A 25,436-nucleotide genomic window follows, 5' to 3' on the forward strand; every position below is an offset into this window, starting at 1 on the left:
ATCTTCTGTGTGTGGAAGTGAGTGCTCGTATTGTAAAGTTCTGAAAGTTGTTTTCATGAAAAATTAATAATAAAATGGAGTTGTTTTGAGTTCCTTGTTCTTTTTACAGTATTAAACATTGGCTCTGATTCCTTTGAAGAGAGAAATTAACATGCTTCCAATCATTACTATCCATATAAAATGTGTACTATTTACAGAATAGTTAGAAATTATTCTGAAATACATTTATAAAAAAATTAAGAAGTGATGAAAGTATATAGCATCTTGTTCAGAAAAAATATTAAATGCCTTAAGTGAGTTATAAAATAGGTAGGTATCATATTTGGAGAAACACAATTCTGTAGTGCATGTTCATCCACGCTTCAGATCTGTTATTTTTGTGTATGTATGTCCAGTGAAGTGTTACTTCTATGTTGCACTGTTTACAGTATAATTTCTCAGTAAAACTGACATAACTTATCCAATAAAACATTTTATTAAACGAGATAAGAAATATTTAATTGTTTAATACTAACAATATACATGACTGGAGCAAAGAATATTTATCACATAAAATCACAATGCCAATGTAACTATAAAGATAATTAAATTAACAAGCAGTTATAAAATATGAATGAAATTTACAGTTTATAATTTCTTTTCTTTTTATATAGAAAATCATATTCTTCACCTTATAATATACATCATGGTGACAAATAAAAAAAAATAGTTATAAACTGGAAAAAACGTTATTCAATGAACTATTTCATTAATAAACAAATGAAAAAATTACAAATATAATTCAAATTATTTCAAATACAGCATTTAATAGAATATATTAAGCATTCCATACCTAGATGTTCTAATAATTATAATACTACTATTGACATACAACTGTTACCTGTAGTTATGAGCCGCCAACTCAAGAATGTAGATGTTTTTTATACAAACTTGGATGAATGTTTTAACTCCTACAACATAGCAATTGATAAATTCTCCAAATAATTATCTTTGACCAAATTATGATAGCATTCCTTACCCCTATCTTACTGAAATACCATTTATCATGTAGGTATATGTAAAGTTGATAAAAAAACATTTGAAATGCTTTTCTCTAATTGCAAACCATGTTGTGAAGTTAGTCAAAATAACAGAGGTTTGGTTTGCACTTCCAATAAACAATTTAATAAACCACCAATGCTAGTTGTAGGGAAACAAGACTTATTTATTTCTAACATACCTAATGGTCAGCAATCTCATTTCTCCATGCAGTGTGAATGGGCAAGTACCACATCATTCTACTCAGTATTTACCAAACACCATACTATAGAGTCACTCTCTGACCACAATAAATCCTTATTTCCAGAACTTTGTGGCACTTTGTTTACATTTGTCTTCCTCAGAGTAAGTTTATTTAAATGAAGAAAGTGACAGTATGTTGTATTATATGATAAAATGAAAACAGTTATTAACGAGCAATTTACACACACAAACTTCAATTATCAAGCTCATTTTAAAATTGTTAAATATGCACTACGAACAGATATGAATCCAAAAGAAAAACTGCAGTACTCATGAACACAGAGAAAGAATAACAAACTATTTTAATAAAATAATTTTAACAGACCTTCAGTATAATAAATATTAAAACTTTCTATAAGAATACATTCATTAACTATAACACAAGCAGTTTCATTAGTTAGAGTGCTACCAAAGATAACCTAACTGCTCCTGCATATTATTTCTTCTATGAACAAATACAACAATCACAAAATGGGAATAAAATTAATGCCCTCTAAAAACATTCTTTGGTAGTAAGTTCTATCTTAATGTATAATTATTCTTAAATCTTTTAACTATATATAACAAATACAAGATATGTTTAAATACTTGTACAACATTTTTTAACAATGAAAACACTGATTTCGATGTAGGTACACTTTCAACTTGCTATAATGATTATATTAAAACAACCCACTTAGTATGAATATTAACTACTATGATGACATCCCTACTTTGGCAATTTGCTAACTGAAAAGTAACTTATTTAATGAAAATGTGTATGAAAATATGTGCATTAAGAAAAGTGTATGAGAAAAAATATATATATTAAAAGTAAATGAAAAAAATACTATTAACAGAAGAGATCAATGACCTATTTAAAAACAAAATACAGTTGACATTCCTCAGATTGAAAATCACATTTTGTTTGATTACAAGTTATAAATACACTGATAAAAGGTGTTGCCATACATAAAACATATATACAAAACAGTAACAAACAGATAAGTTATCAATATAAACTACAGCTTAAAATTCATACAAACTTTACAGGTACAGAATGTTATGAAAATTATTCCAATGTCAAGAAACCTAGCTACTTTATAATAATACCACTTCTTACATGCAAATTGCTTAAGAATTCAAATAATTTTAAACTTCACCTAAAGGTATATCAATTAATTACAGTTTGTTTACAATGGAAATATTACAATATTTTTATGATGACCTTAATGCTGCATTAATGCAAATAATTTTGTCCCAAACAGATGGTTCATACTAATCAGATATAATATGAATGGTTATCAGTGCAAAGTTTAACATTATGAATTGTGTTGGTAAAATATAGCTTAACAGTGATACCAGTTTTAGTCTATTTGTAACTAGGAGCATAAGGGTTTATAATATAAATGAAATACATGAACCTTGTAACTTTTAGCTTCAAGACTTTTTTTTTTTAACTTGTACTCCATTGGATATTAAAATCTGATCACAGCCATACACCTTAATTTTTTGTATAAAGCTCAAAAGCTTACATGTTTATTAACTTTAGAGACTAAAGAATATTCTTCATTAAGTACAAAAGGAACAAAAACTGTCAAATTTAACTCTTAAGGCACAAGAAAAATATTTGTGCAAATTGTTTTTATTTTTGTGCACCAGTCTTTTTAAATATGCTCCATAGAATTAAAAATATACTATATTTTAATATAAATTAATGGTTATACATCCAAGTGTAGCCTTTACAAATCTCTGCAATTGTGGAGTCATTAAACGATATTTTAAAAATAAGAGAAATGATGTTATGGAATGGCTAGGTTAATCACCTGATATCAATACAATGAAAAATTTATGAGCTGAGTTAAACTGATTAAAGATGATTGCAAACCAAACATAGAAAATGAACTTTTCTGAAGTAGTCAAAGAGGGATGGCAGTCAATCACTCAAGAACATCTGCATAAACTCACTGAAAGCATGCCACTTCAATGTGAAACACTAATGAAATCCAAGGGAATGGTAACTGAATATTAACTTGTGAAACTGATTTGTGTTATTTCAAATTTCATTTTTACATTTAATTATTGTAGAGAAACTTGTTTGATTATTTTGAAGTTAACTGGAATAATAACATCAAAGAAACTACAGCAGGTGTGCAATACTTTTCATGAGAATATGTAACTAAAAATCATGAAAAGTTTAGGTATTTACAAAAGCCAGTATTAAAATTTATTATTTGAGATCATATTTGAACAGATCTCTTATAGTGTGTTTTAAAAACATATAGTTTCACTTATTCTTCTATTATCTAATAAAAGATACAACAAATTAACAATATTTTTCATGGGGGAGCACCTTTTTGTCCACCCCTGTACATAATTATATATCCTGATATTGGTCTTACATTTACTCAATTATATATTTAAATAAAGGCTTTACATTTGTATGATTATATATATATAAATATGAGTCTTACATTTATATAATTATGTATCCAAAAACAGTTCTACGCTCTATATAATTATATACCACAATACTGGTCTTACATTTATATAATTATATATCCAAATACAGGTATTATATTTATCCCAAACTCAGTTGTATATTTATATGATTAAACGCTCAAATAGAAGTTTTACATTTGTATAATTATAAATTGAAACACAGGTCTAACATCTATATAACTACATACCCTAATACTGATCTTATATTTATCAAACAGTTGTACATTTATATAATTATACATCAAAATACAGGTTTTACATTTGTATAATTATATATCCAAATACAAGTCTAACATCTATGTAATTATATACCCCAATACTGGTCTTACATCTATATAATTATATACCCAAATACAGATCTTATATTTATCCCAAAATCAGTTTTGATTATAACATTGAAATACTGGTATTACATTTATATTGTTTCAAGATAAAATATAAGACTTACAGATATACATGTAAATATCAGCTTTAAAGATGTAGAAATGTTTGTGTGTGTGTGTGTACATGTATATATATCTGTATACACCTCTACTTACATGTTCAACCACAAAACTTTCAGGTCCAAGCACAAAACTTCCAGATCTATAGTTGCAGGAACAAATACATATCTTACATATGAATAATTCAGTTTCAAATATAAGTTTTGCAAACCTATATTTCTAAATACAAGCCCTAGAAGTTTATGTTTTCATAAAGTATTACTTTCAACACTATCATTAGAATTTACAATCCTATCAGTTCTACCAATATATATATTCTGTTTACAACTACTTCAAATTTAGCAATACCTCATACCATAATGTTTTATTTAGAAAACTATGAAGGCTTTTAGATATGTTACTATACCCTTTGAGTGTCCATGTCCAGTTCTTAGTTCATTCACAAATTACTGAAATACAAGTAAATTAACCAAACACATGCTTGATATAAAATATTACTATTATTCAGGAGAAGAACACGAACTTACATTTATATACTTCGTGTGTTGCTTTGGGTTCTTAGACAAAAAAACATATATACATTTTAACAGAAGCATGATTATCCCAGAATAAACTAGAATAAATTAGGTACAACAAACTGCTTTGGTTTCACATAAAGTAAACCTAACCTTGACAATAATATATGATAAATCTTTATTATACTTATAACTAACAGTTATATACACATTTAGATGGAATGAAAGGTTTCTAGCTATCAATATAGGATTAGGAGAAAACAAAAACACAGTATTCCTCATTTAAGAAACACACATCAGAAATATGAAATCTGATTAGCAATGTGGGACACATACAGCAGGCTCTAGAAAGCATTGTTCTTCCTTATTTAAAACACATATACAAGTACAAAATCTAGTCTGATTAGTAACGTGGGATACACACAACAAACTTTATATAACATTATTTTTTCTTATTTAAAACACCTGTACATTAGAAGTAAGAAATCGGGTCTGATTAGCAATAAGGATTAAACACAATATGTTTTTGATATGTTTTCACAATAATGGCAGATTTCATATTTTTAGATGTACATTCATGCAAATAATTAAATGCATAACACTGTTAATAATCTAATTTAGTACCATTAACATTCATAATACAAATACACTTGCCCTGCAATGATAATACACTCATCCTTAAAATAAATAGAATTGGAATTTGCAACTAATGTGGTACTTTTTTTTTGCACAAATTGTAGATTTTTTCTGCTACACATTTTAAGTTGTTCCAGTAAAACTAATACTTATTTACAGATAACTTTCTAATCAGTCACCAATTAAAAAATACAGTCACATCACAAGCATAAATTTTAGAAGTTCTCATTACCAGAAAAAAAAATTAAAATAACTAAAAAAAAACTTTCAATAGTAAACAGAAAATAGAGAAACAACAAATATCAGTATGTAATTAATCATAAAGTCAATATTAACATGTAGTAAATCAAAAGCAGTGAATGTCAATATGCAGTTAAACATTTATTAAATGTTTTCTACCAACAACTAATAAATAATTAAGTCATATTCACAGTCCATAAGCATGCAACATTTAATTTAAAGATAGCAAAAAGAAACACTAGCAAGAGTAAGTACCCATGAATAATCATAAACTTGGTTAGAAATATTTTGATTATTTAATGCCAACAAATTATCTATTAACTAAACTCACCTGTAACAATGGGTTTTGATGTGTAGATACATTTTATATAACAAAATCTGAAATTATTTATGAAGCAACTACTAAACTAGCCAGTTACTATTATCATTATGTAATTATTTGTTTTAAACTTTGAATAATAATATATAACTAAATGTAATCAATAAAACAAATTGCCTTAGAACAGTTAAATATTGTTATAACCTCAATATGAATGCACCTCATACTTCATTTAATCAATGAAACATTATTATAACGAGTGTAACATTACACATTTATTAAAAAGTTTGAACAATATTCCTCCATTCCATTGTTATAAAATGTTCATCCAGTAACAAAGTGTAGTCAATTAAACCTTTAATAAACTATATCCATGTGATAATAATAAAATAACATAACAATGAGTATTCAGTTAAACTTGAATTATTCATTCCATTTTATATTCATACGGTAATAAACTAATAACAAATTACATAATTCCAAATTTTTATTTATATAAAATTTATGCATGCTAGAAGAAAGCTGCTGCTATCAAAATATCAAACCACAGTTACACAAAACTACTGAGTATGTAAGAGAGACATAACATGAAGACACTTTAATAATACTTAAGAATAAGTGTGACACCAAATTGACTGAAAAATAATTACAAATGTAACTGTTGGCGTCTTTAGCAGAAAGTTTTAATTTAGTGCACTCTAAAGACAGTTATCATGTTCAACAACTTCAAACAATGAAACACATGTGAAATATCAGTGTTTAATCACAAGCTGTAACATGAATGTGATAAAAGCCAAGAAAGAATACCCTGTACACAGAGATAAAACGAAGGATTGCAGCTTCCAGTATGAAGCTTCATGTGGAAAACTATGGAATATATTTGGCAAACAGATGAAGGGTCAAACAAAGAGAAGCTGATTGTACATTTTCCTGAAACTAAAGTAAAAAAACAAAAACTAATGGTACTTGGATATTAAAATAATAGTATGTAATAGCAATACAATAATTCACTAACTTCAGAACATCTTGCTTTACCTGGTATCTATTTACTTTTATTACCACAACAGTTAACTGTAAAAAAAAGTTATTAATTTTCATGAATCTTAAAACTAGTTTAATTTAATTAGGGAATGATGTTTATAATCTTAAATAACTTTAGCATCTTTAGGCTTTTGTCATACTTTGCTGAACTACATCTATTTCTATAAAAATTACCTACTTGTATGATTATTTTCAAACAAACAATAAAATGGCTAATGTTACACTAAACTCAAAATATTCAGCATCATGAGTAATATTTAAATAAATATACCTCTAATTGTGGTTTAGCAACATGATGCAGGGTTTTCATACAACTACAGTCATAGAGGCACTTATTTCAAGGCCTTAATGTATAATTTGTTTTATACTTTTTTTAAAAAGTCTAATATTTAGATTTTCAATCCATAATATTTTCTTAAAATATTTCCATTTTCAATTAAAATGCAATAACTTAATTATTTTGTTTATTAAAATATTCCCAGAGAATTGGTCATCAAAATCTTCTCCAATTAAATTTTATGAATTGTTACCAAGACTCAGTAAGACAGTATTTAAATAATTGAATAGTTGGAATAAAAACAACACTAATTTAAATTAGTTGATTAGTTTTATGACATTTATTGACTTGATAATTTCCATTATTAGGTAGTTGGAAAACTCAACAACTGTAATAACTGAAACCACTAGTTGATTATTTCCATTACATTAATCAGTTTAATCATAACCTTAGTTAATCAAACTAATTTGGTTAGTTACCTAGCTCTATTGGAAATTGTGAAGACATTTGCCTAAATTTGCTATTCTACTGTATCTAATGTGTATCAGTGTTAGGATTTGTCTCCCATATACCAAATTTTCCAATATATTTTCTTTTAACAGTTCATTACAGGTTTTTTTTTCACATTCTTGACTGATAATACCACTCAAAAACAAAGTTAAACAGCACAAAGTATCCAACATACTGATCTCCAAGATGCACAAAACTGCACATTTAAAATACATGAACCTTACCTTTTACTTCAATCAAGGCAATTATTGTACAATTTTTTCTTTAAACAACACTGTTTCCTCAAAAATTAGTTCTTTAAGTTGTTCTTTTGGCAGGTCATCTAGTTCCATTTCAAAACGGAATGGTTCTTCGGCAACAGGCTACATAAGAAAACTTGTTAATTAATATCTTCACACATTTCACATATCAAAGATTCTCTACCTCCTTTTTATGTAACTGTGTGTGTGTGTGTGTGTGTGTGTGTGTGTGTACTGTGTACTGAAACAACTTTCACAATTATACTATTCCTACATATTTCAGGAATATTAAAACTACATAATTCTTAGGTAACTCTTACAAATACACTTAATCCAACAATTTTAAAACCTAAATATCGAACTGTTCAATAATTAGGCTTAAATATTATGTTCATACAATAGTGTTTACACTAAATAAATCAACAAACTATATTCCAAAGAGAAACTATATTCCATGCAAACAAAATACTTAAAATTTTACATAAATAATATGGAGAAAATATAATTTGAATATCAAACACATTGTTATTAGCAAGAAACTAGTGCATGAATCGCAAAAAAACTATAATAAATGTCTAAACACAAACTATGAAATGAAACAAGCAAATTATAAAAAGTGCATGAATTAACAAAATGTTGACATATTTTGAACACAAATTATAATTATCACCTCATCATCAGGATCATAATACTGCTGAAGATAAGGATGACCCAAAGCATCCTCTAGAGTGATTCTTTTGTGGGGATTAAATGTCAACATCCTATCCAAAAGATCAATAGCTAGAAAAGAAAGATAAATTTGTACGTATTTAAACAAGTGATTTGTCTTGAAGTTGTTTTTCTTTGCACAGGAGATGTAATATGAACAAAACATTTTAATATTTATATTTTAATTATTTCTACAAGAGTATAAGACATAGCTAACTGTTCAAATATTACCTGACATATGCTTAGAGAAAATTTAAACATTATACTATTGTAACTTACCTCTAATGCATAACAACTACCAACACCACATTTTTAATATTAAAAAAACTAAGATAAGGATACAAAGAGGTAATTTGTGGATATAAAGTTTTCTAACTTTTCTGAGGAGTTTGTTAAGTTACAAGAAGTATTGTAAAAAATATCTCCCTGTTCTGTAAGGCTCTAATTTCAAATCAATTTTAAAAATGAATTTTAAAATAAGTAATATACTTAGTTTAAAGAACTGTGAGTTAAAGTTTAAATAATTACTACAAAAATAGTCAACTGAACATTCATGCAAATAATTTTCAAGACAAATTTTGGAGTTCTAGAATGAATTGTGGAAAAACATTGTCATCAAGTACCATGCTCATCAACTTACCACTAAATCATGTATAGCTTTCCTGAAATTCTTGAATTGCTTTCAAAGCTCTCATTTAATTATGCAATGTATCAGTGATAAAGATGTTTTGATTGAAAAGAAAATATTTAATTTATTAAAAACAATCACTCATCTACTCATTTTCTGTAGGTGATATGTGTTGCTAGTTTGAGTCATATAAACTAACCTGTAAGTGAAAAGTTGAAAACATTAATATGGTATACTGAAGTTAGATATTTACAGTGTTATTTTATGCAGTGAAAATCTTAAATGTATAAAAACTTAATTTTATAAGTACACATAACTTAGTAGTAGCACCTACTACCTTGAGGATTAGCTCCTGAATATAATTTTTCCCATGGAACTTTAGGTTTAGATGGAAGAGACTGGAGGTAACTCCGAGCCTAGGAGTATTGATACATCATTAAAGTTGCATTCAGCTTATAACTAAAATTGCTTTCTGTGCATATATATCAGTTTGTAATGGAGATGAAAAAAGAATTCCATATAGGTTTAATCAATTTAATAATCAAATTTTGGAAAGAATTATAATGAACAGTTTTAAAACAACGAATGTACTAGTATAGCAGTACAACCTATTCTAGATTTTCTTGAGTACATAATAACTCAAGTACAAAAACTTCAGTGTAATACTAAATGATCAGAAACTTAATTTACGGACTTTGTAACTCAGGTCTCCAAGCTATAGGTTTTAAATAACTCAATGAAATTTTAAACTAAATGTGCTACAGGTGCAAAACATATTAATAATAATGTTATGCAAATGATACATAAAGAATGAAATTCAGACTGTGTGCAGAAATTTCAAACATTAGAATTTGTTTTAATCTCAATACACTAGAATGTAAAAAACAAAATTTGAATTTTGTTGCCATATTTATTAATGTTTGAAAATAAATTCATTTTTCAAATTTTTATCTTGTAGCCCAAAACCCTGTTGAATGATAAAGATACATGAATAATTAGAAATATTCTTCTGAGAGAAAAAAATATTCTGATAAATAAATTGAAGCCCAACAGGTAGAAAGAAAATGACCAGGATAATTCTACAGAAAATATGGAATTCACTCAACATTTTGCTTTATAACTAATATGAAGGTATTCTATACAAATTCTCAGCCTTAGCTGACAGAATTAGGCTTTGAATAATTTACAAAAATCAGAAAATTTTGCCATAATACACTCCTGAAATGAATATCCATATTCTTGTTTGATCACTAAAAAATATATGTTAGTCTTCGTAAGGATGAGCTAAGTTCACAATGATAATCCCGTGTATTAAAAGAGGAAAATATACAGATGCTCTATAACAACAACTAAAGAAAGAATAAAAAGTCCCAGTAGATCATTTTTTCACCAATCACAGCATTTCAACTCTAAAAAAAACAACAAAATGTATGTATCCCTTTCCATGAAAAAATTTTATTTTAACTAGAAAATATCTGATGACTACAGCTCCGTTTCAAGAAAGACAACCATCCTTCTATATTGAACTATTGTTTCAACAAATGTCCTTTGTTCTATTCTTGTCTATGTACACTCTTGTATATTCTGTATAATTTAAAGTATGTAATAATATTTTAGTTGAGAATATTTGGTAAGACCTTTGTGATCCTCAGTTCTAAACTTTGTATACTGATAACTATGTGTTTATTAAGTAGCTGGATCTTGTCATGTAACAGTAAATAGTAATTAGTTTTTCTACTGAAAATTAAGTCTAAATAAATATTTGGTTTGTTTGGAATTAAGCACAGAGCTACACAATGGGCTATCTGCATTCTGTCCACCACAGGTTACAAAACTTGGTTTCTGTGAGTCCACAGGCATGCTGCTGTGACATTAGGAAACAAATGCTTTATGACCAAGTATTTTAAAAATGGTTGGTTGATTTAGTGTTTTATGGCACAATGCAGCTAAGCTATCTGCGCTAAACGTCCGGTAAAAAGTTAAATTAAATTTAGTAAAATTCAATAAAGGAAATTAAGGTAAAAGAAACAAAGTTTAAAAAAAAACATAAATAGCATAAAACCAATGTTTACATCTAGTCTACAACGTTAAGAGAAAAATTACAGTAATACAAGTTGTATAGAACTTTCTGTAGCATAACTGTAATAATCATAACTCACCAGGAAGACTAACAGGCGAGTACAAAAACCACCGTCAGTCACCTTAAGTTGGCCATTCCAGTTTTCAAGTTATTTAAAGCCAGTTTCTAATTTCAAATCGAACGAGATGAACTGTGATTTTTAAAAGGGTGCCACATTAAAAAGGTGTGATGTGTAAATTAAAAAACTTAAAATGGCATAAAAAGATTAATGGCCTTCAAAAAACTAAACACATTACCAAGGTGGACAGTGTCACCATCACTAATAACACTGTTTAACGTTATGGACAAACCTTGGAACAGAACATGCTTAAAATAGTGTCATCGTTGAGAATTGTAACGATGACAAGAAAGTAAAATGTGGCTTATTGTGATACGAGTGTTACACAAACTACACACTGGTGCATCAGTTCCAGATAAAAGAAAACGATGGGTTACAAAATTTTAACCAATGCGTAGTCTAGTTAAAACAACTTCCTCTTTCCAATCCTTACGGTAACAAGATGGCCACAGTCCAATACAAGTTTTTATTTGGAAAAGCTTGTTTTTGTGTTTCTCACTCCAAGTCGACTGCTAGCTGGCACGGAGCCGAGCTATGAATACAGGACCATAGTCCATGTATGGGACAGGTACAGCGGTGATAGTGTCAGAACAGATAGGCTTAGCTGCAGTGTCGGCAAGCTCATTCCCACGAATACTAACGTGGCCCGGTATTTAGAAAAACTGGATAGAAGTAGATGTTAAAGAGAAATGGGGCAGTTGGTTTGAATATCAGCAAGAACAGGGTGTGAAACAATGTGAAGCGATTCCAAGTCCAGTAGAGAACTAAGCGAGTCAATATAAATCATGCAGTGTGAGTACTACTTTGCTTCTACGTGATCCAGGGCAAGAGAAATGGCATACAGTTCAGCAATGAACACAGAAGCTGTAGAGGGGATTTTGCGCGCAACCACCGAACCACAACACACCATGGCAGAGCCCACACAGTCACCTGATTTTGAACTATCTGTATAAATAGGAATGGAAGGATGGTTCGAAAGATGTTCATCAAATAGCAAACAGTATTTCCAATCAGGAGTGTCTACTTTTCTCAGATGGCTTAAAGAGAGGTCACAACTGGGGACTGTAAGAAGCCAAGGTGGGATGGGCTGACCAGTGGATACAACAATGTTATCCAGGACAGACCCAATTCATCCAACTGCGTATGGATATGAAGGCCAAAAGGAGCAATGGCAGACTGTCTGGTCTGAAAAAGCAAGTTCCATCAAAGAAAGAAAACATCTCCCCAGGTGGGATGCTTTGGTAAGGAATGAAGTTTTGAAGCATACAGTAAAGACAGTTGCAAATGCCGGAGGTGCAAAGAAGATTCATGAAACTCTATGTATAAACTCTGAACTGGGGAGGTGTGGAAAGCCCCAGTGCAGAGCTGAAGCCCTTTATAATGAATAGGATCCAGAATCTTTAAGGCTGATGATCTGGCAGAGCAACAGACCAGTGATACATAGTTGAGTTTCAATCAAATAAGAGCACGATATATCTTTAACATAGAACGTTGATCTGCTCCCAAAGTGGTGGAAGAGAGGACATGGAGGATGTTCAGTGCTCTTGTACATTTGAACCATAGCTGCTTGATGTGTGGTATAAAAGGTCAGCTTACGGTCAAATATAAGCCCCAAGAACTTAGTCTCAGGGACCACAGGCAGCACAACTTCACCAATACGGAGTTCAGGATCAGGGTGAATACCCCATTAGAGGCAAAAGTACATGCAAACGGTTTTAGAGAAAGAGAGAGAAGTTAAAGCCATTTGCTGTGGTCCACTTCAGTAAATAATTGAGGCAGTCTGTAGCTTCCACTCAATACACCTCATGTTCGATGACTGACATGAGATGTGGAAGTCGTCAACATTGAGCCCATTTGCAACAATGAGAGGGAGTTGTTTAGTGATGGCATTAATTTTTATACTGAAAAGTGTGACACTCAGAACATAGCCCTGAGGGACTCCAAGTTCCTATATATAGGAACGGGAAAGTGTTGAAACCCACACAAACTCGAAATCTCTTTCTATTAAAAATTTTTAATAAAAATGGGCAAATGGCCACGTAACCCATGTATATGGAGGTCTCACAAAATGCCATACCTTCATGTTGTATCATAAGCCTTCTCAAAGTCAAAGAATATTGATACAAGATGTTGTTGTTTGAGAAAGACTTCTCTGATTGATGTTTCAAGTGGAATCAGGTGGTTCCATGGTGGAGTGCTGTTGTCGGAACCCACATTGGGTGGGCGAGAGGAGGTTGTTTGATTCAAGGAACCAAACAAGATGAGCATTAACCATCCCCTCTAAGGTCTTACAGATACAGCTCATCAAACCAATTGGATGGTAGTTTGAAGGAATCTTGGGATCCTTCCCAGGCTTGGAGAAAGATAGGACAATAGCCTGGCGACAGGCATCAGGAAAAACATTCTCCTTGCCAGATACAGTTAAAAATAATCAGAAGAATAGCAAGAGAAGCAGGAGACAGATGGCACAGCATATCATAGTGTATATCATCAGGTCCAATGGATGTACAGCCAGACCGATGAAAAGCCAATTTGAGTATCACCAGTGTAAAGGGATGATTATAGTTATAGAGACAATCAGCTCAAAAGGAAAGAGGTGATTGCTCTGCCCAAGTCTTGATGGCTAAGAAGGTGGAAGAAGAAGCAGAGGTGCCAGATACCTGGCAAAAGCTTTCACCTTGAGTATTGTCAATGCTCTGGGTATCAGCCACTTCCTGGCCATCAGAGAGCAAGACCGAGAGAAAGGGACAGAGTTATATTGCCTACTGACCTTTTGAATCTTGTCCCATATGACTTTGGAACTGGTGGTAGAAAATATGCTGGTTGTGAACTTTATCCAAGATTCCTTCTGGCTTTGACGTTTTACCCATCAAGCATGTGCACGGGCCCGCTGGAAAGCGATGTGGTTTGAGAGTGTGGAATATCTATGGAAAGCATCCCAGACTTGTTTTTGACCCTTCCACGCCATGTGGCAGGCAGGATTCCACCATGGAGGCGGATATAGTGGAAAATGTAATAAGTAGGAATACAGTATAATACAGTCAGTTACTGCTACCACACAGACGTCTATTGATGGCTTATTGACAATGTTAGGATCAAGTTCTGCAAGAGCAGTGAAAGAGGGTCAGTTTGCTTGATTCAGCTTCCACCTGGGCATGTGGGTCCGGTGGCATTGACCATGGCCAGTCTCTCTCAAGATTATAGGAAAATGATCATTGCCTCGTGGATTATTGTCAACCCTCCGTGAAAAATGAGAAAATAATGAAGGGGAGCAAAATTTAGAGATCAATAGCAGTAAAGAACTGATTAGGTGCATGAAAATAAGTAGAAGAACCAGTGTTGAAAAGAGATTTTTAAAAACGAATTATATTGTTGTAACAATATATGTATGGGTAATGTGTACCCTCTTTCTAATATTTCACAAAAACAACTTCTTTATGTAATTCAGTCATCTACTATATGTTGTCCTTGAATACAGGTTTTACTTATGCATATTTTTATGTTCTCTTCCCATGTTTTTCTTGATAAATCTTTATATTTTGAAATGTGTGAAGAAATGGATTCTCAGAAATTTTCCCACATTGTTAAATGTCTGAACTTGCAAATCATTAACTGTGATGACAAAAGCATTTAATTTTATAGTAAAAAAATTGAGAACATTTTTCTTTAACAATCTTTTCAATAAAAATATAAAAAAATCTCTTACCCAGTGTGAAAAATATCAATAATAATGTATTGTAGAACCATCTGTTACATTGAAGACATTTGTTTTTGACACATAGTGTCACTCATTTTTATTATGTAATATGATATCATCCCTCTTTAATTTATAATTGTATTTCTATTTTTAGAAATATTCAAAGAGCTTGTTGTAAATATGATGATAAATACATAAAAAATATATTAAACCAACAAAATCCTGACTTGACTGGGACTGAACTTGGAACTTCCACATAATAGTGGAGCACTATAATAACTGTGACAACAAGTCTTTGTAACTGAACAGCAACAAATAATTAAAATCCATAAGGTAACATGTCATTGTGTACTTTCACTTCGATAGAATTTGAACTTCGGATTTCCACATGAAACAAACCACTGTTCCAATTTGAACATTACTAACAGAAAGTCAAGTGTTACCAACAAAGAAAGCATTCTGAATAGAGTGTGGTCTTTATTATATAATTACATTTTCTAAAAGAGAACAACAACAATATAATGCCTAATAATCATATATTGCATTACAACTGCCTCACAAATATTCTGATTTTTTTAAATCAATCTAAGTTAAAAATGATGTCAATTAGGTTTAAAGCTTGCATAAAATGCTCTTGAAAAAGCTGTTAATTAAAATGTTGAAGTTAATATTTTTTCTACTTAAATCGCACCTACCTCAATTAGCACTACAAAAGTTAAACTCCAAGATTTACTTCAACTTTGAAAAAAATTAATTATTAAATATACCTACAAAACAAATTACTTTTTTAAAATATTGATATTTTTAGTAATTCCTATTGGGGGTAGGATTAGAGTAATGTGTCTGCAAAATTATACATTTTGTGCAGTAAAAAACAAATATGTTTTCAATAACATGAAACATTTTTTTTTCCCAAAACAAGCAGCTTTGTTACCTTTTCGTTGATTATACAATTAAAGTCTTCTTGAGATGGAGAACCAAGAATCCCAAGGATTAGGTTTAATTGATCTAAGTCTAAAATGGAAAGATCATATTGATCAACTAGATGAGCTATGTTTATATGTACATTAATGTGGAAAGTGAAAGTACATTATCAAAAACCACTTAAAATGGATCTTAAAATTCTAATACCAAACACAACAAAACAGAAAAGATTTGTAACACAACCACAAATGCTAGCAGATACTGATATTATAAATTTGTCACCAAGTACCTCTTAAATAAAATACTGAAGTGCTAAAAAAACATATAATCTTATACCACTGTGGTAAAGCCTATCTACACAAATGTTTCCAATAAAGTTTTTTTATCCTTACAGGAGATTAGCACCTGACTACTTGAGAAGGACATTTCTGATCACTTCTTAAAACATCATCACTTCTGCTCTTTACAGAAAGAAAAGCTGGATCTACTTTTACTTTTAAGTGACTTTATCACAGTGGTTATTTTTTCAGCTCAGTTTGTTATTACTATGTATCTTGATAAATTTTAATAATACTTTTAACTGTATAATCAAACCTTCCAACAACCCCCTCAGGAAAAGTAAGGACTTCTATAGTGAAATTAGGGGTAATTTAGACCAAGATTTTGAAATAACATAGAAGAATCACTGTATTAGATGAGCAAGTACTAGAAGAAAGTGCAGTATTGATGACTGAAAGTGCAATCCTGCTAGATTATTCTCTCTTTTTTTGTTGATTAGAACTAAATTTTACTTTACCCAGTTCTTTTGCATTTATCTCCCTGTGCATATTTCAAAAGATGCTGTTTGCTACAGTTATCACAAACTTTTGCCTTTGGACAAGTACTACAAAAATACTTAAATTGGTTATTTGGCAATGCCTGACACAAACATGAAAGTTCATGACCATTATTGTTCACACACATTAACCAACTGGAACTGTACTTCTTTTATATATTTCAGTCTTCTACATTATTTTGAATACATAAACTTGTTAAATATTCTACCTCAAGCATCACTACCACAAGGACAAACTGCACATGCAATACAACACCAAGCACATGTATGTTAAATTCGCATAAAATTAATAATACCTATTAAGATGATCAGAATATAGCTATTTCAGCATATGACTAACAGAGACATGCATAATGTCCCACATGAAAATAAAATAATGTGCAGCTAACACTTGTAAATGGTAGCCATTACAAAAAGTCTAATTTCACAAAAGCTGGTGCATGTGCTTGAACTTGAAAACTCAAAAATATACTGAGCTAAAGAAACATTCTTTACTTATTCTTCACTTGGATGGAGGTTATGTTCACTCTAAAACCACTTACCAGAAAACAGAGAAGACAATTTACTCATCTTGTGAATGAAAGAATCTCTTTTTGATACCACCAAAGAGACAATATTTGTGTAAACCAACAGATTCTGATACATTTGGCTGTCTTAAGTTAATAATGGGAGCAGATATACTATGCTCAAAATAAAACTTTTTTTGGTAACAATTTTCTATTTCAAGTTGAGCTAAATAAAAATTTAGTTTAAAAAAGCTGGGAAATATAGGAATTTTCCCTTAAAATAACAGAAAAATGGGGAGCCCCAAAAAGCATGAAGATATGATGTACTAGAAAGCCTGCATACTGTTAAGAATTCAGATGTTTCACACATTTGCTATGAAATTATCAAACATAAAGCTAAGTGCTATTGTAAAAAAAGTACTGTGGAAGTACTGAAAAACCATTCATAGCAGGAAAAAATGAACCAGTGGTTTAAGTAGGCCAATTTTAAGTTTTCATTAACAATTACTATGTATTAAAAAACAATTTTACTCATTTTGTTGTGTTTGACAGCTAGTGTATTTATCCTTCCTACCAATACTGAGAGATGTAACATTAAAATACCTCAGTACAACAAATGTATATAACACTATGATATTTAATTACAATAAACGTATTTCCAGCAGTTAGCATTTTCCTTAGCAAGACATATTAACCATACAGCTGAAAGCATAATACAAACTTTTAAAAATATATGATAATAATAATATTTTAATTAATAATCTGAAGTTAAACTTACAATGTTTCCCTGGAAAAATAGCTTTATTAGATATCATTTCAGCAAGGATGCATCCAACAGCCCATATATCAACTAAATTTATATATTAAGGAGTAAAACCAGCATTATATTTGATTATGGATGTAAAAAAACTTCATGATATTTATCAACAAACATATATAATATGTACATTTGCACTAGAACAGCACAATATTAGGTGTTGCACAAAGTATATCACAGTGCTAAAGAAAAGAAGATTTGTGTTAAATGCTTAATACTAACCTGTGTAGAAGGTAATAGTAACTTATTCTCTAAGATAATTGGTGGAATAGCTAATTGGTCTAAAGATAATTCCATTAAATTCAGCTTTAATGAAAACAAAAATTTAGACAAAACAAATTATACAAAACAATCACAACATATATAAAATACACAAACAATCTCAATGAGTTCAAGTTAAACAGTTTTTAAACAAAATTGCAATGAATCTGGTTTTATTTAAAATGAATGGTTACATATTCATATCCTGCCCAAGAGCATGCCAGAAAGTCTTATACAATGATATAGGAATTATTACCTATTTTTTGGATAATTACTAAAACAAATGGAATATCAAATATTTCTAACTACTTCAGTTTATATTGATGTGTAATCATAAATTATGTTCACTCAACCCAAACAAGCTGTTTTTACATATATATTTCTCTACAAGTGGGTTTTCTCAACATCACTGATTATGTTCACTCAAAGTATTTAAATCCAGTCAAATGAATCATACCATCAAAGAACTTTTTAATTTTTTGTACATATGTAAAAGATTTGCACAATTATTGTGCTTAATTAGCACTTAAGGTAATTTATTACATGGCAAAATAATCTATGCATGTTTATCCCTAATTCTAAACTAACAAACTAGAGGGAAGTAGACTATTTAAGAATATTCTCTGGCAGCTATTGGATTATGCTTGTATGACCAAACAATAAAATTTCAGTGTCCCAACAGATAACAACTTGGCCACATCCAACTCACATGTGAACTTGTAATCATATTCATCATGATTATAATGAGTATTATATATGCGATCATACATTCATGTTAAGATTCACAAATCTAACGTTTATGTCTTGAAATGCATAACCACTCCAACAAAGCTTTTGAATACACAAAGATTCCTTATGCTAAAGGATACTCGACTTTGTATAGCCTTTACTATTTAGCATGATCTCTGGAGCACGATACCATCTGGTGGCAACATACTCTGTTAGAAATCCTGTGTGATCATGATCTGGATCAGCAACACGAGCCAGGCCAAAGTCACAAATCTGTTGAGAGATAAAATGTGTGTACAATAATTTACACTTATCACACCTAGTTTTAGTGTACACATCTTGCAGATGGACAATGAAGCACAAAATGTGATACATCAAAATATATTCTCACGTATGCATCACTTAAAGATAACAACACGCAACAGTAAAGCAGACATTAAAATCTCTGTTTTTCTTTGGAGATTTTTTAGATAGGCATCTTTGAAAAACAAGACAGGGAAATATGGGCCTTACATGAAAAACTAATGTTGTAACAATTCTAGAGTAATTCCCAACAATCTATAAAAGTACTTATACAAGTTTTATGCACTTAAAATAAACAGGTGAAAAAAAAAAACAGGAAAAAAAACTGTTGAAATTGGTAAAGTGAATTTTGCAAATAATATTTGTTCATTATAAACTATGTGTACATAATATAATAAATACAACTACCAACCTATTTTTACAATAAAAAATTGTTACAAGTTCCTCTGAAATCATTTGTACTACATTAAATATTGTTTACTACTCATGTTGTAGAACAGATCACATGTACTATTGAAGAGCAATTAATGTTTCATTCATTACAAGGCTTATGGTTTGATGGCAAAATAAAGAACAAATAAATACACACCTTAAAGTCATAAGAAGTACCGAGATTACAAGGTTTAAATTTTGGTTGAAAGAATAAATAGAATTTTATTCATAATCATGAAAATCACATAACTAAGTTTAAATTTTGATGGAATAAGTAATAAATTTTTATTTACATTTAAGTCATGGAAAATATTGAGAAGATTATTATTAAACTGAACTCTTGGTGGAAGAATAATTAGAATTTTATTTATCTTTTATGTCACATAAAGCCAATGAGATGTGAATATTACCAGATTTTAATCTTGTTTGAAGAAAATTTAAAATTATTTACCTTTAAGTCACAGGAAGCATTGAGTAGAAGGTTACTAGGCTTTAGATCACGATGGAGTACATTAGCTGAATGGATATATTTAAGCCCACGCAAGATCTGATACAGGAAGTAACAGATATGGTCATTACTTAACCGCTGAGTTTTCAGTAGCTTGTACAGGTCAGTCTCCATCAGAGTTTGAACAATATAGCTATGTAAATAATAGTAAATGTAACAGACTATGGCATGGAATGGTAACAATTATTTTTTTTAAAATTATAAAAATTTAATTTTTGCTACAATGTACATTAAAGTAATCAATCCTATATCATTTTTCTTTATTTAACATCTACTGTTAGAGAAAAATCAAGGACAAAAGTTTGGTTCCACCAAAATTGACTAGTTACATGCTATGAGAGAATTTTTTGAATTTTCATAGAATAGATTATATGTTATTTCATATAATTGCTATTCAACATTAAGGATACACATCTTTCATAAGTTCTATGGAGGGGGCTCGAAGAATGTCTTTGATATCGATGATCTGTAGAATAAATATATATAATTTAAATGTTAAGAAACCTTAAAACATGCACAAAGAATTATAATACAAACTACTATGCATTAAAATTAAAAAATCATGTTCATTATTTTCTGGTGATAATGGCACATTATAGATCAGTGTGAAACAACACATCTACAAAGATGTAAAAGTCAAATACTACAATGTTGCTTTAGTAATATTTTTTTTATCTCACTGCCTGCTTCAGAGTTTAACATCAACAGAATACTTTTAACACTCCTACGAAAAGACGTTTCTAGTCCTGATTTCTCCAAGCCCGTTCCCCTGGCTGTGGTTTCGCTAGATAGTAGATAGGGACAGTGGGAATCTCGTTAATCCATTCATTAATGGATTTAAATGGCAATTTCATTTAAATACAAAATTATTAGCCTAATATTAATAACCTTTCAAGTTGCTCTGGGGCCTATTAGGCCCCACTTTTCGTAGGAGTGTTAACTAGGGTTAATTTCAACAGGCACAAAATTGAAAATTACAAGATTAAGTTCATGTACTTGTAGAAAAAAAATCTTCATAAGTATTCCTAATAATAAAGTATCACAGCAATTTATAATTCATTTCTGTTCCTCTGTATACTGATACTTCAGTCATGTGAATATTACAGCTATATCAGTTGTTGAGCTAGTAACATGTTGTGTATACATTATCAATACTATTTATATATAGTTTTCAATTTAAATGTAGATAGCAAAAACACTTTCACTGCCTTCTGCTTGTAATATTCAATTATCCCTCGCACACCGTTATTCTGCTTATCTATCAAGTATTTATTTGGTATGCATAGCTTACACCTTTAATATTTTAAGTTTCATGTTTAAACAACTTGGAAACTAATCTGAATGATAAATCACATAAGAATATTTCAAGTTTTAAATACAGTGCAATAAATCTTACTATCATACAGATAACTTATTTTTTTGTGCACATGTAAAATAAATGCACAATGACTATGCTCATTTGGCACTTAAGATAATTTATTAGATAAATGTTTTAATACAATTTTGATACATTTTTCTATAACAAGTTAAAGAGGAAAAACATTTATGCTGAAAGTAAAAAATTAGTTATTAAATCACAAAATGACTACTAACCTACAGAAACCTATTACTGTGAAACTGACTGATTCAGAAGGTTCTGAATTTTTATTCAACACCAAAAACATGATTTAATTTCAGTTTTCACTAGTATCTTAATTATGATATTTTTCAATCTCTGTTAACAAACATTACTACAATACAGAGTAATTAAGATATATTTCAAACTAACTTTAAGACTTATATTTTGTATGTAAAAAAACAAACTGTTATATTGTAAATTCAGAAAGTATAGTATATATAATACACTTCTAGCTGACCAACAATCCATTGCATGAAACATTTTATAGCAGAAATCTAATCAGCTTTTCATCTTAAAAATATATATATATATATTTTTTACCAATAACATAGTCTGGTTTCATCTGTTATGAAAACTATCTGAGAAACAGCTTCAAGTGTTTATGATTCATATGGTGGTGGTAGTTTTTCTTAGCAGAAAGCTAAGAAAGCAACACACTGTTCATCATGAGAAATCAAACTGCAGATATTAGCACCACACAACCAGAAACTTACCACTGACCCATCAGAGGATTTCCAAAACAAATAAATTTTAAATGTGTTTGATAAGTATTAAGATACGTATACCACACAAGAAGCAGATATATTAAAATATTTTTACTGATTTGCACTAACATTTTACTTATGGTTTTTCTGTGTAGAAGAAAGACTTATAAAATCAAGACTTAAAAATATTGATATTAATATAAACATTATTTAAAAACTATCAAACTATTATTAAAAGTTGATGTTTTCTTACACTGAAATTGTATTTCTGAGGGGTACTTAACTCCCTCAAACAAAGCTTTTCTGATATTCTTTCTTCCCTCTAAGCACTGGTGAACAAAATTTTCCCATTTAACACACCAGACTATACACCCCTTCAATTGTACACCACTACTGAATGTGTACATAGCATGCGATTATTTTCTACCTGTATCACTGCATCTAACTCTCTCTACTTTCTTGCTCAATTCTCACTTTTGAGAAATGGCAGGCTCTAAAGGAAGAACACTGACAGAGGAGATGAAGGGTTGGAAGTGTGTGACAGGAGGTAAATACCTATCATTAATATATCTTCAGTGTAAGATAATATTAACTCCTAATACAGTCTTACCTCCTTTCACATACTGTAAAATTGAAGAGGTCTTTACAGGTGCTCAACATTAAAACCAAGTGAAAAGTGATCACCCAGAACAAAAGGGTGTGCTCCTAGATGAAACAGAAGCACACATGTTGGATACTGCACCATACATGCAACAGGTATGTTATTTGCCATTGAAGCAGGAAATTAATGTGATATGGGCAGAAAAAGAAAGGATATACAGAAGTGCAATTTGTATGCACTTTGTATCTGAATAAACTATGTAGATACCCAACCTTAACCTGACAGTTGAGATTCTATAATTCATCCTAGAGAATCAAAACATTCAAAAACAAATATAGTGTAATATAAACATAGTGGCTAGAGCATGTGCATCATGTTACATATCCTCATCAGTCCCAATGGTAAGTGAACAGTGTGTCATACATTAAACGACCAAAATTACAAAGAGGAAGATTGCAGTTGGCCAAAACAAGACAAACTCCTCAAACCACCATAAAAACAAGAAGTACAACAAACTGAAGCCAGCATTATAGGGTTGTGACATTGCTCCCACTCAATCATAAAAACAAGACAATATCTGTAACCAGCCTTTAGAGTAGAAATAATATCTCACCCGACTGTAAATGTAAGGAACAGACATCCTGTATCCAGAATTACGAGAAGGAAATGGATCATTTGCTCAATTATAGGAACAGTGTAAATACATCCTGTTGTCAGTATTATGAGAAAAATGAGGTGCCCCAAACTCAACCACAGAAGAAAGGAAAGAGCCTCTTGTAATCAGAATTAATGAGAAGAGGGGCATCTACTGCACACAACCGTAAGAACAGGGCAATTTCATCCTCAACTCAGTATTACAAGGAGGTTCCTGTTTAGGCTAGTCCTGCTATAACTGACAGTTGTCCACCTGGAAAAAGCATCCCAAGGAGATGGAAGGAGGAAAACTGTTCGGGATATAGGATGACTTCAGAGGAACAGAAGAGGATGTGGGTAACATTAATGTGGCATAAATATTGGATCAATAATGTCTAAAGCAAGGAGGAAATGGAAACAGGTATTGAGGGAAAGAAGGTACAAAGAACATGCAAATAGAGGTTCAAAAAAAAGATGGAAAAGGGCATAATGAGATCCCAATCAGATAAATCAAAGGAACATGGAGGACATATGCCTTGAAAAGAGTGGAAAAGGAGGGAAATGATAAAAACCTACAAAACTAAAAGAAACAGCAGGTACCCAACAAGATCATCAGAAAACTAGAAAGAGTCAAAATGGACAAGTCTTTGTCTAACAAGCGAGTGAAGAATGGGGAAAGATGAGAAAGGTAAGGGTGGAAAAAACAAATACATCAAAGAAACCAAAGACTGAAGATAGACCATCACATTTGTTACATGGACATGGATGAAATTCTGATGGAACAGGAAAGAAAAGATGCAATATGTAGAATCAGTCAAAGGTGAGAAACAATGGATCTGACAAAAAACCCATGTTTGAAGATAGAGTGTAGTGGATGGATGGCCAACATCTAATACAGGTTGGTGAAGAAGAAATTGAGGGTAGAGAAGGTTGTACAATTAAAGGTTGGAGCAGCTAAAACTATGGTTGCAGTGGCCAATACAGAGCCACTAGTAAGACTATACATAGAGTGGGTTGGATTATAGACAGAATTCTGGAAAAGAGTAAAATAGGAGAGCAAGCATAGATGTCAAGATCCCTCCAATTGCGATTGAATGTATCAACCTCCAAAACTAGATGGTCTGGAATATGAAACAAAAAGGAAGATAATTTGTTGTACCAGTGGGTGGCAAAAGCAGATATAGGGCATTTCCAGCTGGAAACTCATCAACCGAAAGATCTGTGGATCAAGGGACTACTCTGTGTGGAGAATTCTGTTTGAATGAGATAACTGATCTGCAAACAGATTCAGGGTGCTAATAACATGGCAGGTTATGACAACACTGTGAAAACTGAGCCCAAAAGAGGAGATCCAGGATCTCAAGGCACAGAGACCTGGAACTGGTTCACCCTAACTTGATGATATATGTGACCACTGTATAGTTGTTGGAGTATACCATAAAATGTAACAAATGTAGAAAAATGAGATGAAATAAACATCAGCCCTAGAAATGAGAAAGAAACATACATTATTAAGGTAGCAAATGAAATAAAATTACATCCCACACTGATGAAAAGTAGGATTATAGTGC

General features: G+C 30.7%; 1 protein-coding gene across 11 annotated transcripts in view; it reads right to left on the reverse strand.

The window, feature by feature from the left end:
• Nucleotides 1-456: 456 nt before the first annotated feature.
• Nucleotides 457-25,436, reverse strand: part of LOC143237380 (mitogen-activated protein kinase 1-like) — a 29,710-nt gene continuing 4,730 nt past the window's right edge. For 5 of the 11 annotated variants that reach the window (XM_076476578.1, XM_076476575.1, XM_076476577.1 and 2 more), the window contains 9 exons: nt 20,939-20,994; nt 20,472-20,661; nt 19,426-19,558; nt 18,257-18,328; nt 16,148-16,227; nt 9,656-9,734; nt 8,653-8,762; nt 7,968-8,105; nt 457-6,851 (listed from right to left, as the gene is read on the reverse strand). In XM_076476578.1, coding sequence (XP_076332693.1) covers nt 7,989-8,105; nt 8,653-8,762; nt 9,656-9,734; nt 16,148-16,227; nt 18,257-18,328; nt 19,426-19,558; nt 20,472-20,661; nt 20,939-20,994 — 837 coding nt within the window. In that variant the 3' untranslated portion in view covers nt 457-6,851; nt 7,968-7,988. The remainder of the gene's footprint in view (nt 6,852-7,967; nt 8,106-8,652; nt 8,763-9,655; nt 9,735-16,147; nt 16,228-18,256; nt 18,329-19,425; nt 19,559-20,471; nt 20,662-20,938; nt 20,995-25,436) is intronic. The other 6 variants (XR_013020045.1, XR_013020046.1, XR_013020043.1 and 3 more) reach the window with 6 other exon arrangements.

The sequence above is a fragment of the Tachypleus tridentatus genome, chromosome 13 (assembly GCF_004210375.1).
Source record: "Tachypleus tridentatus isolate NWPU-2018 chromosome 13, ASM421037v1, whole genome shotgun sequence".
Lineage (NCBI taxonomy): Eukaryota > Metazoa > Arthropoda > Merostomata > Xiphosura > Limulidae > Tachypleus > Tachypleus tridentatus.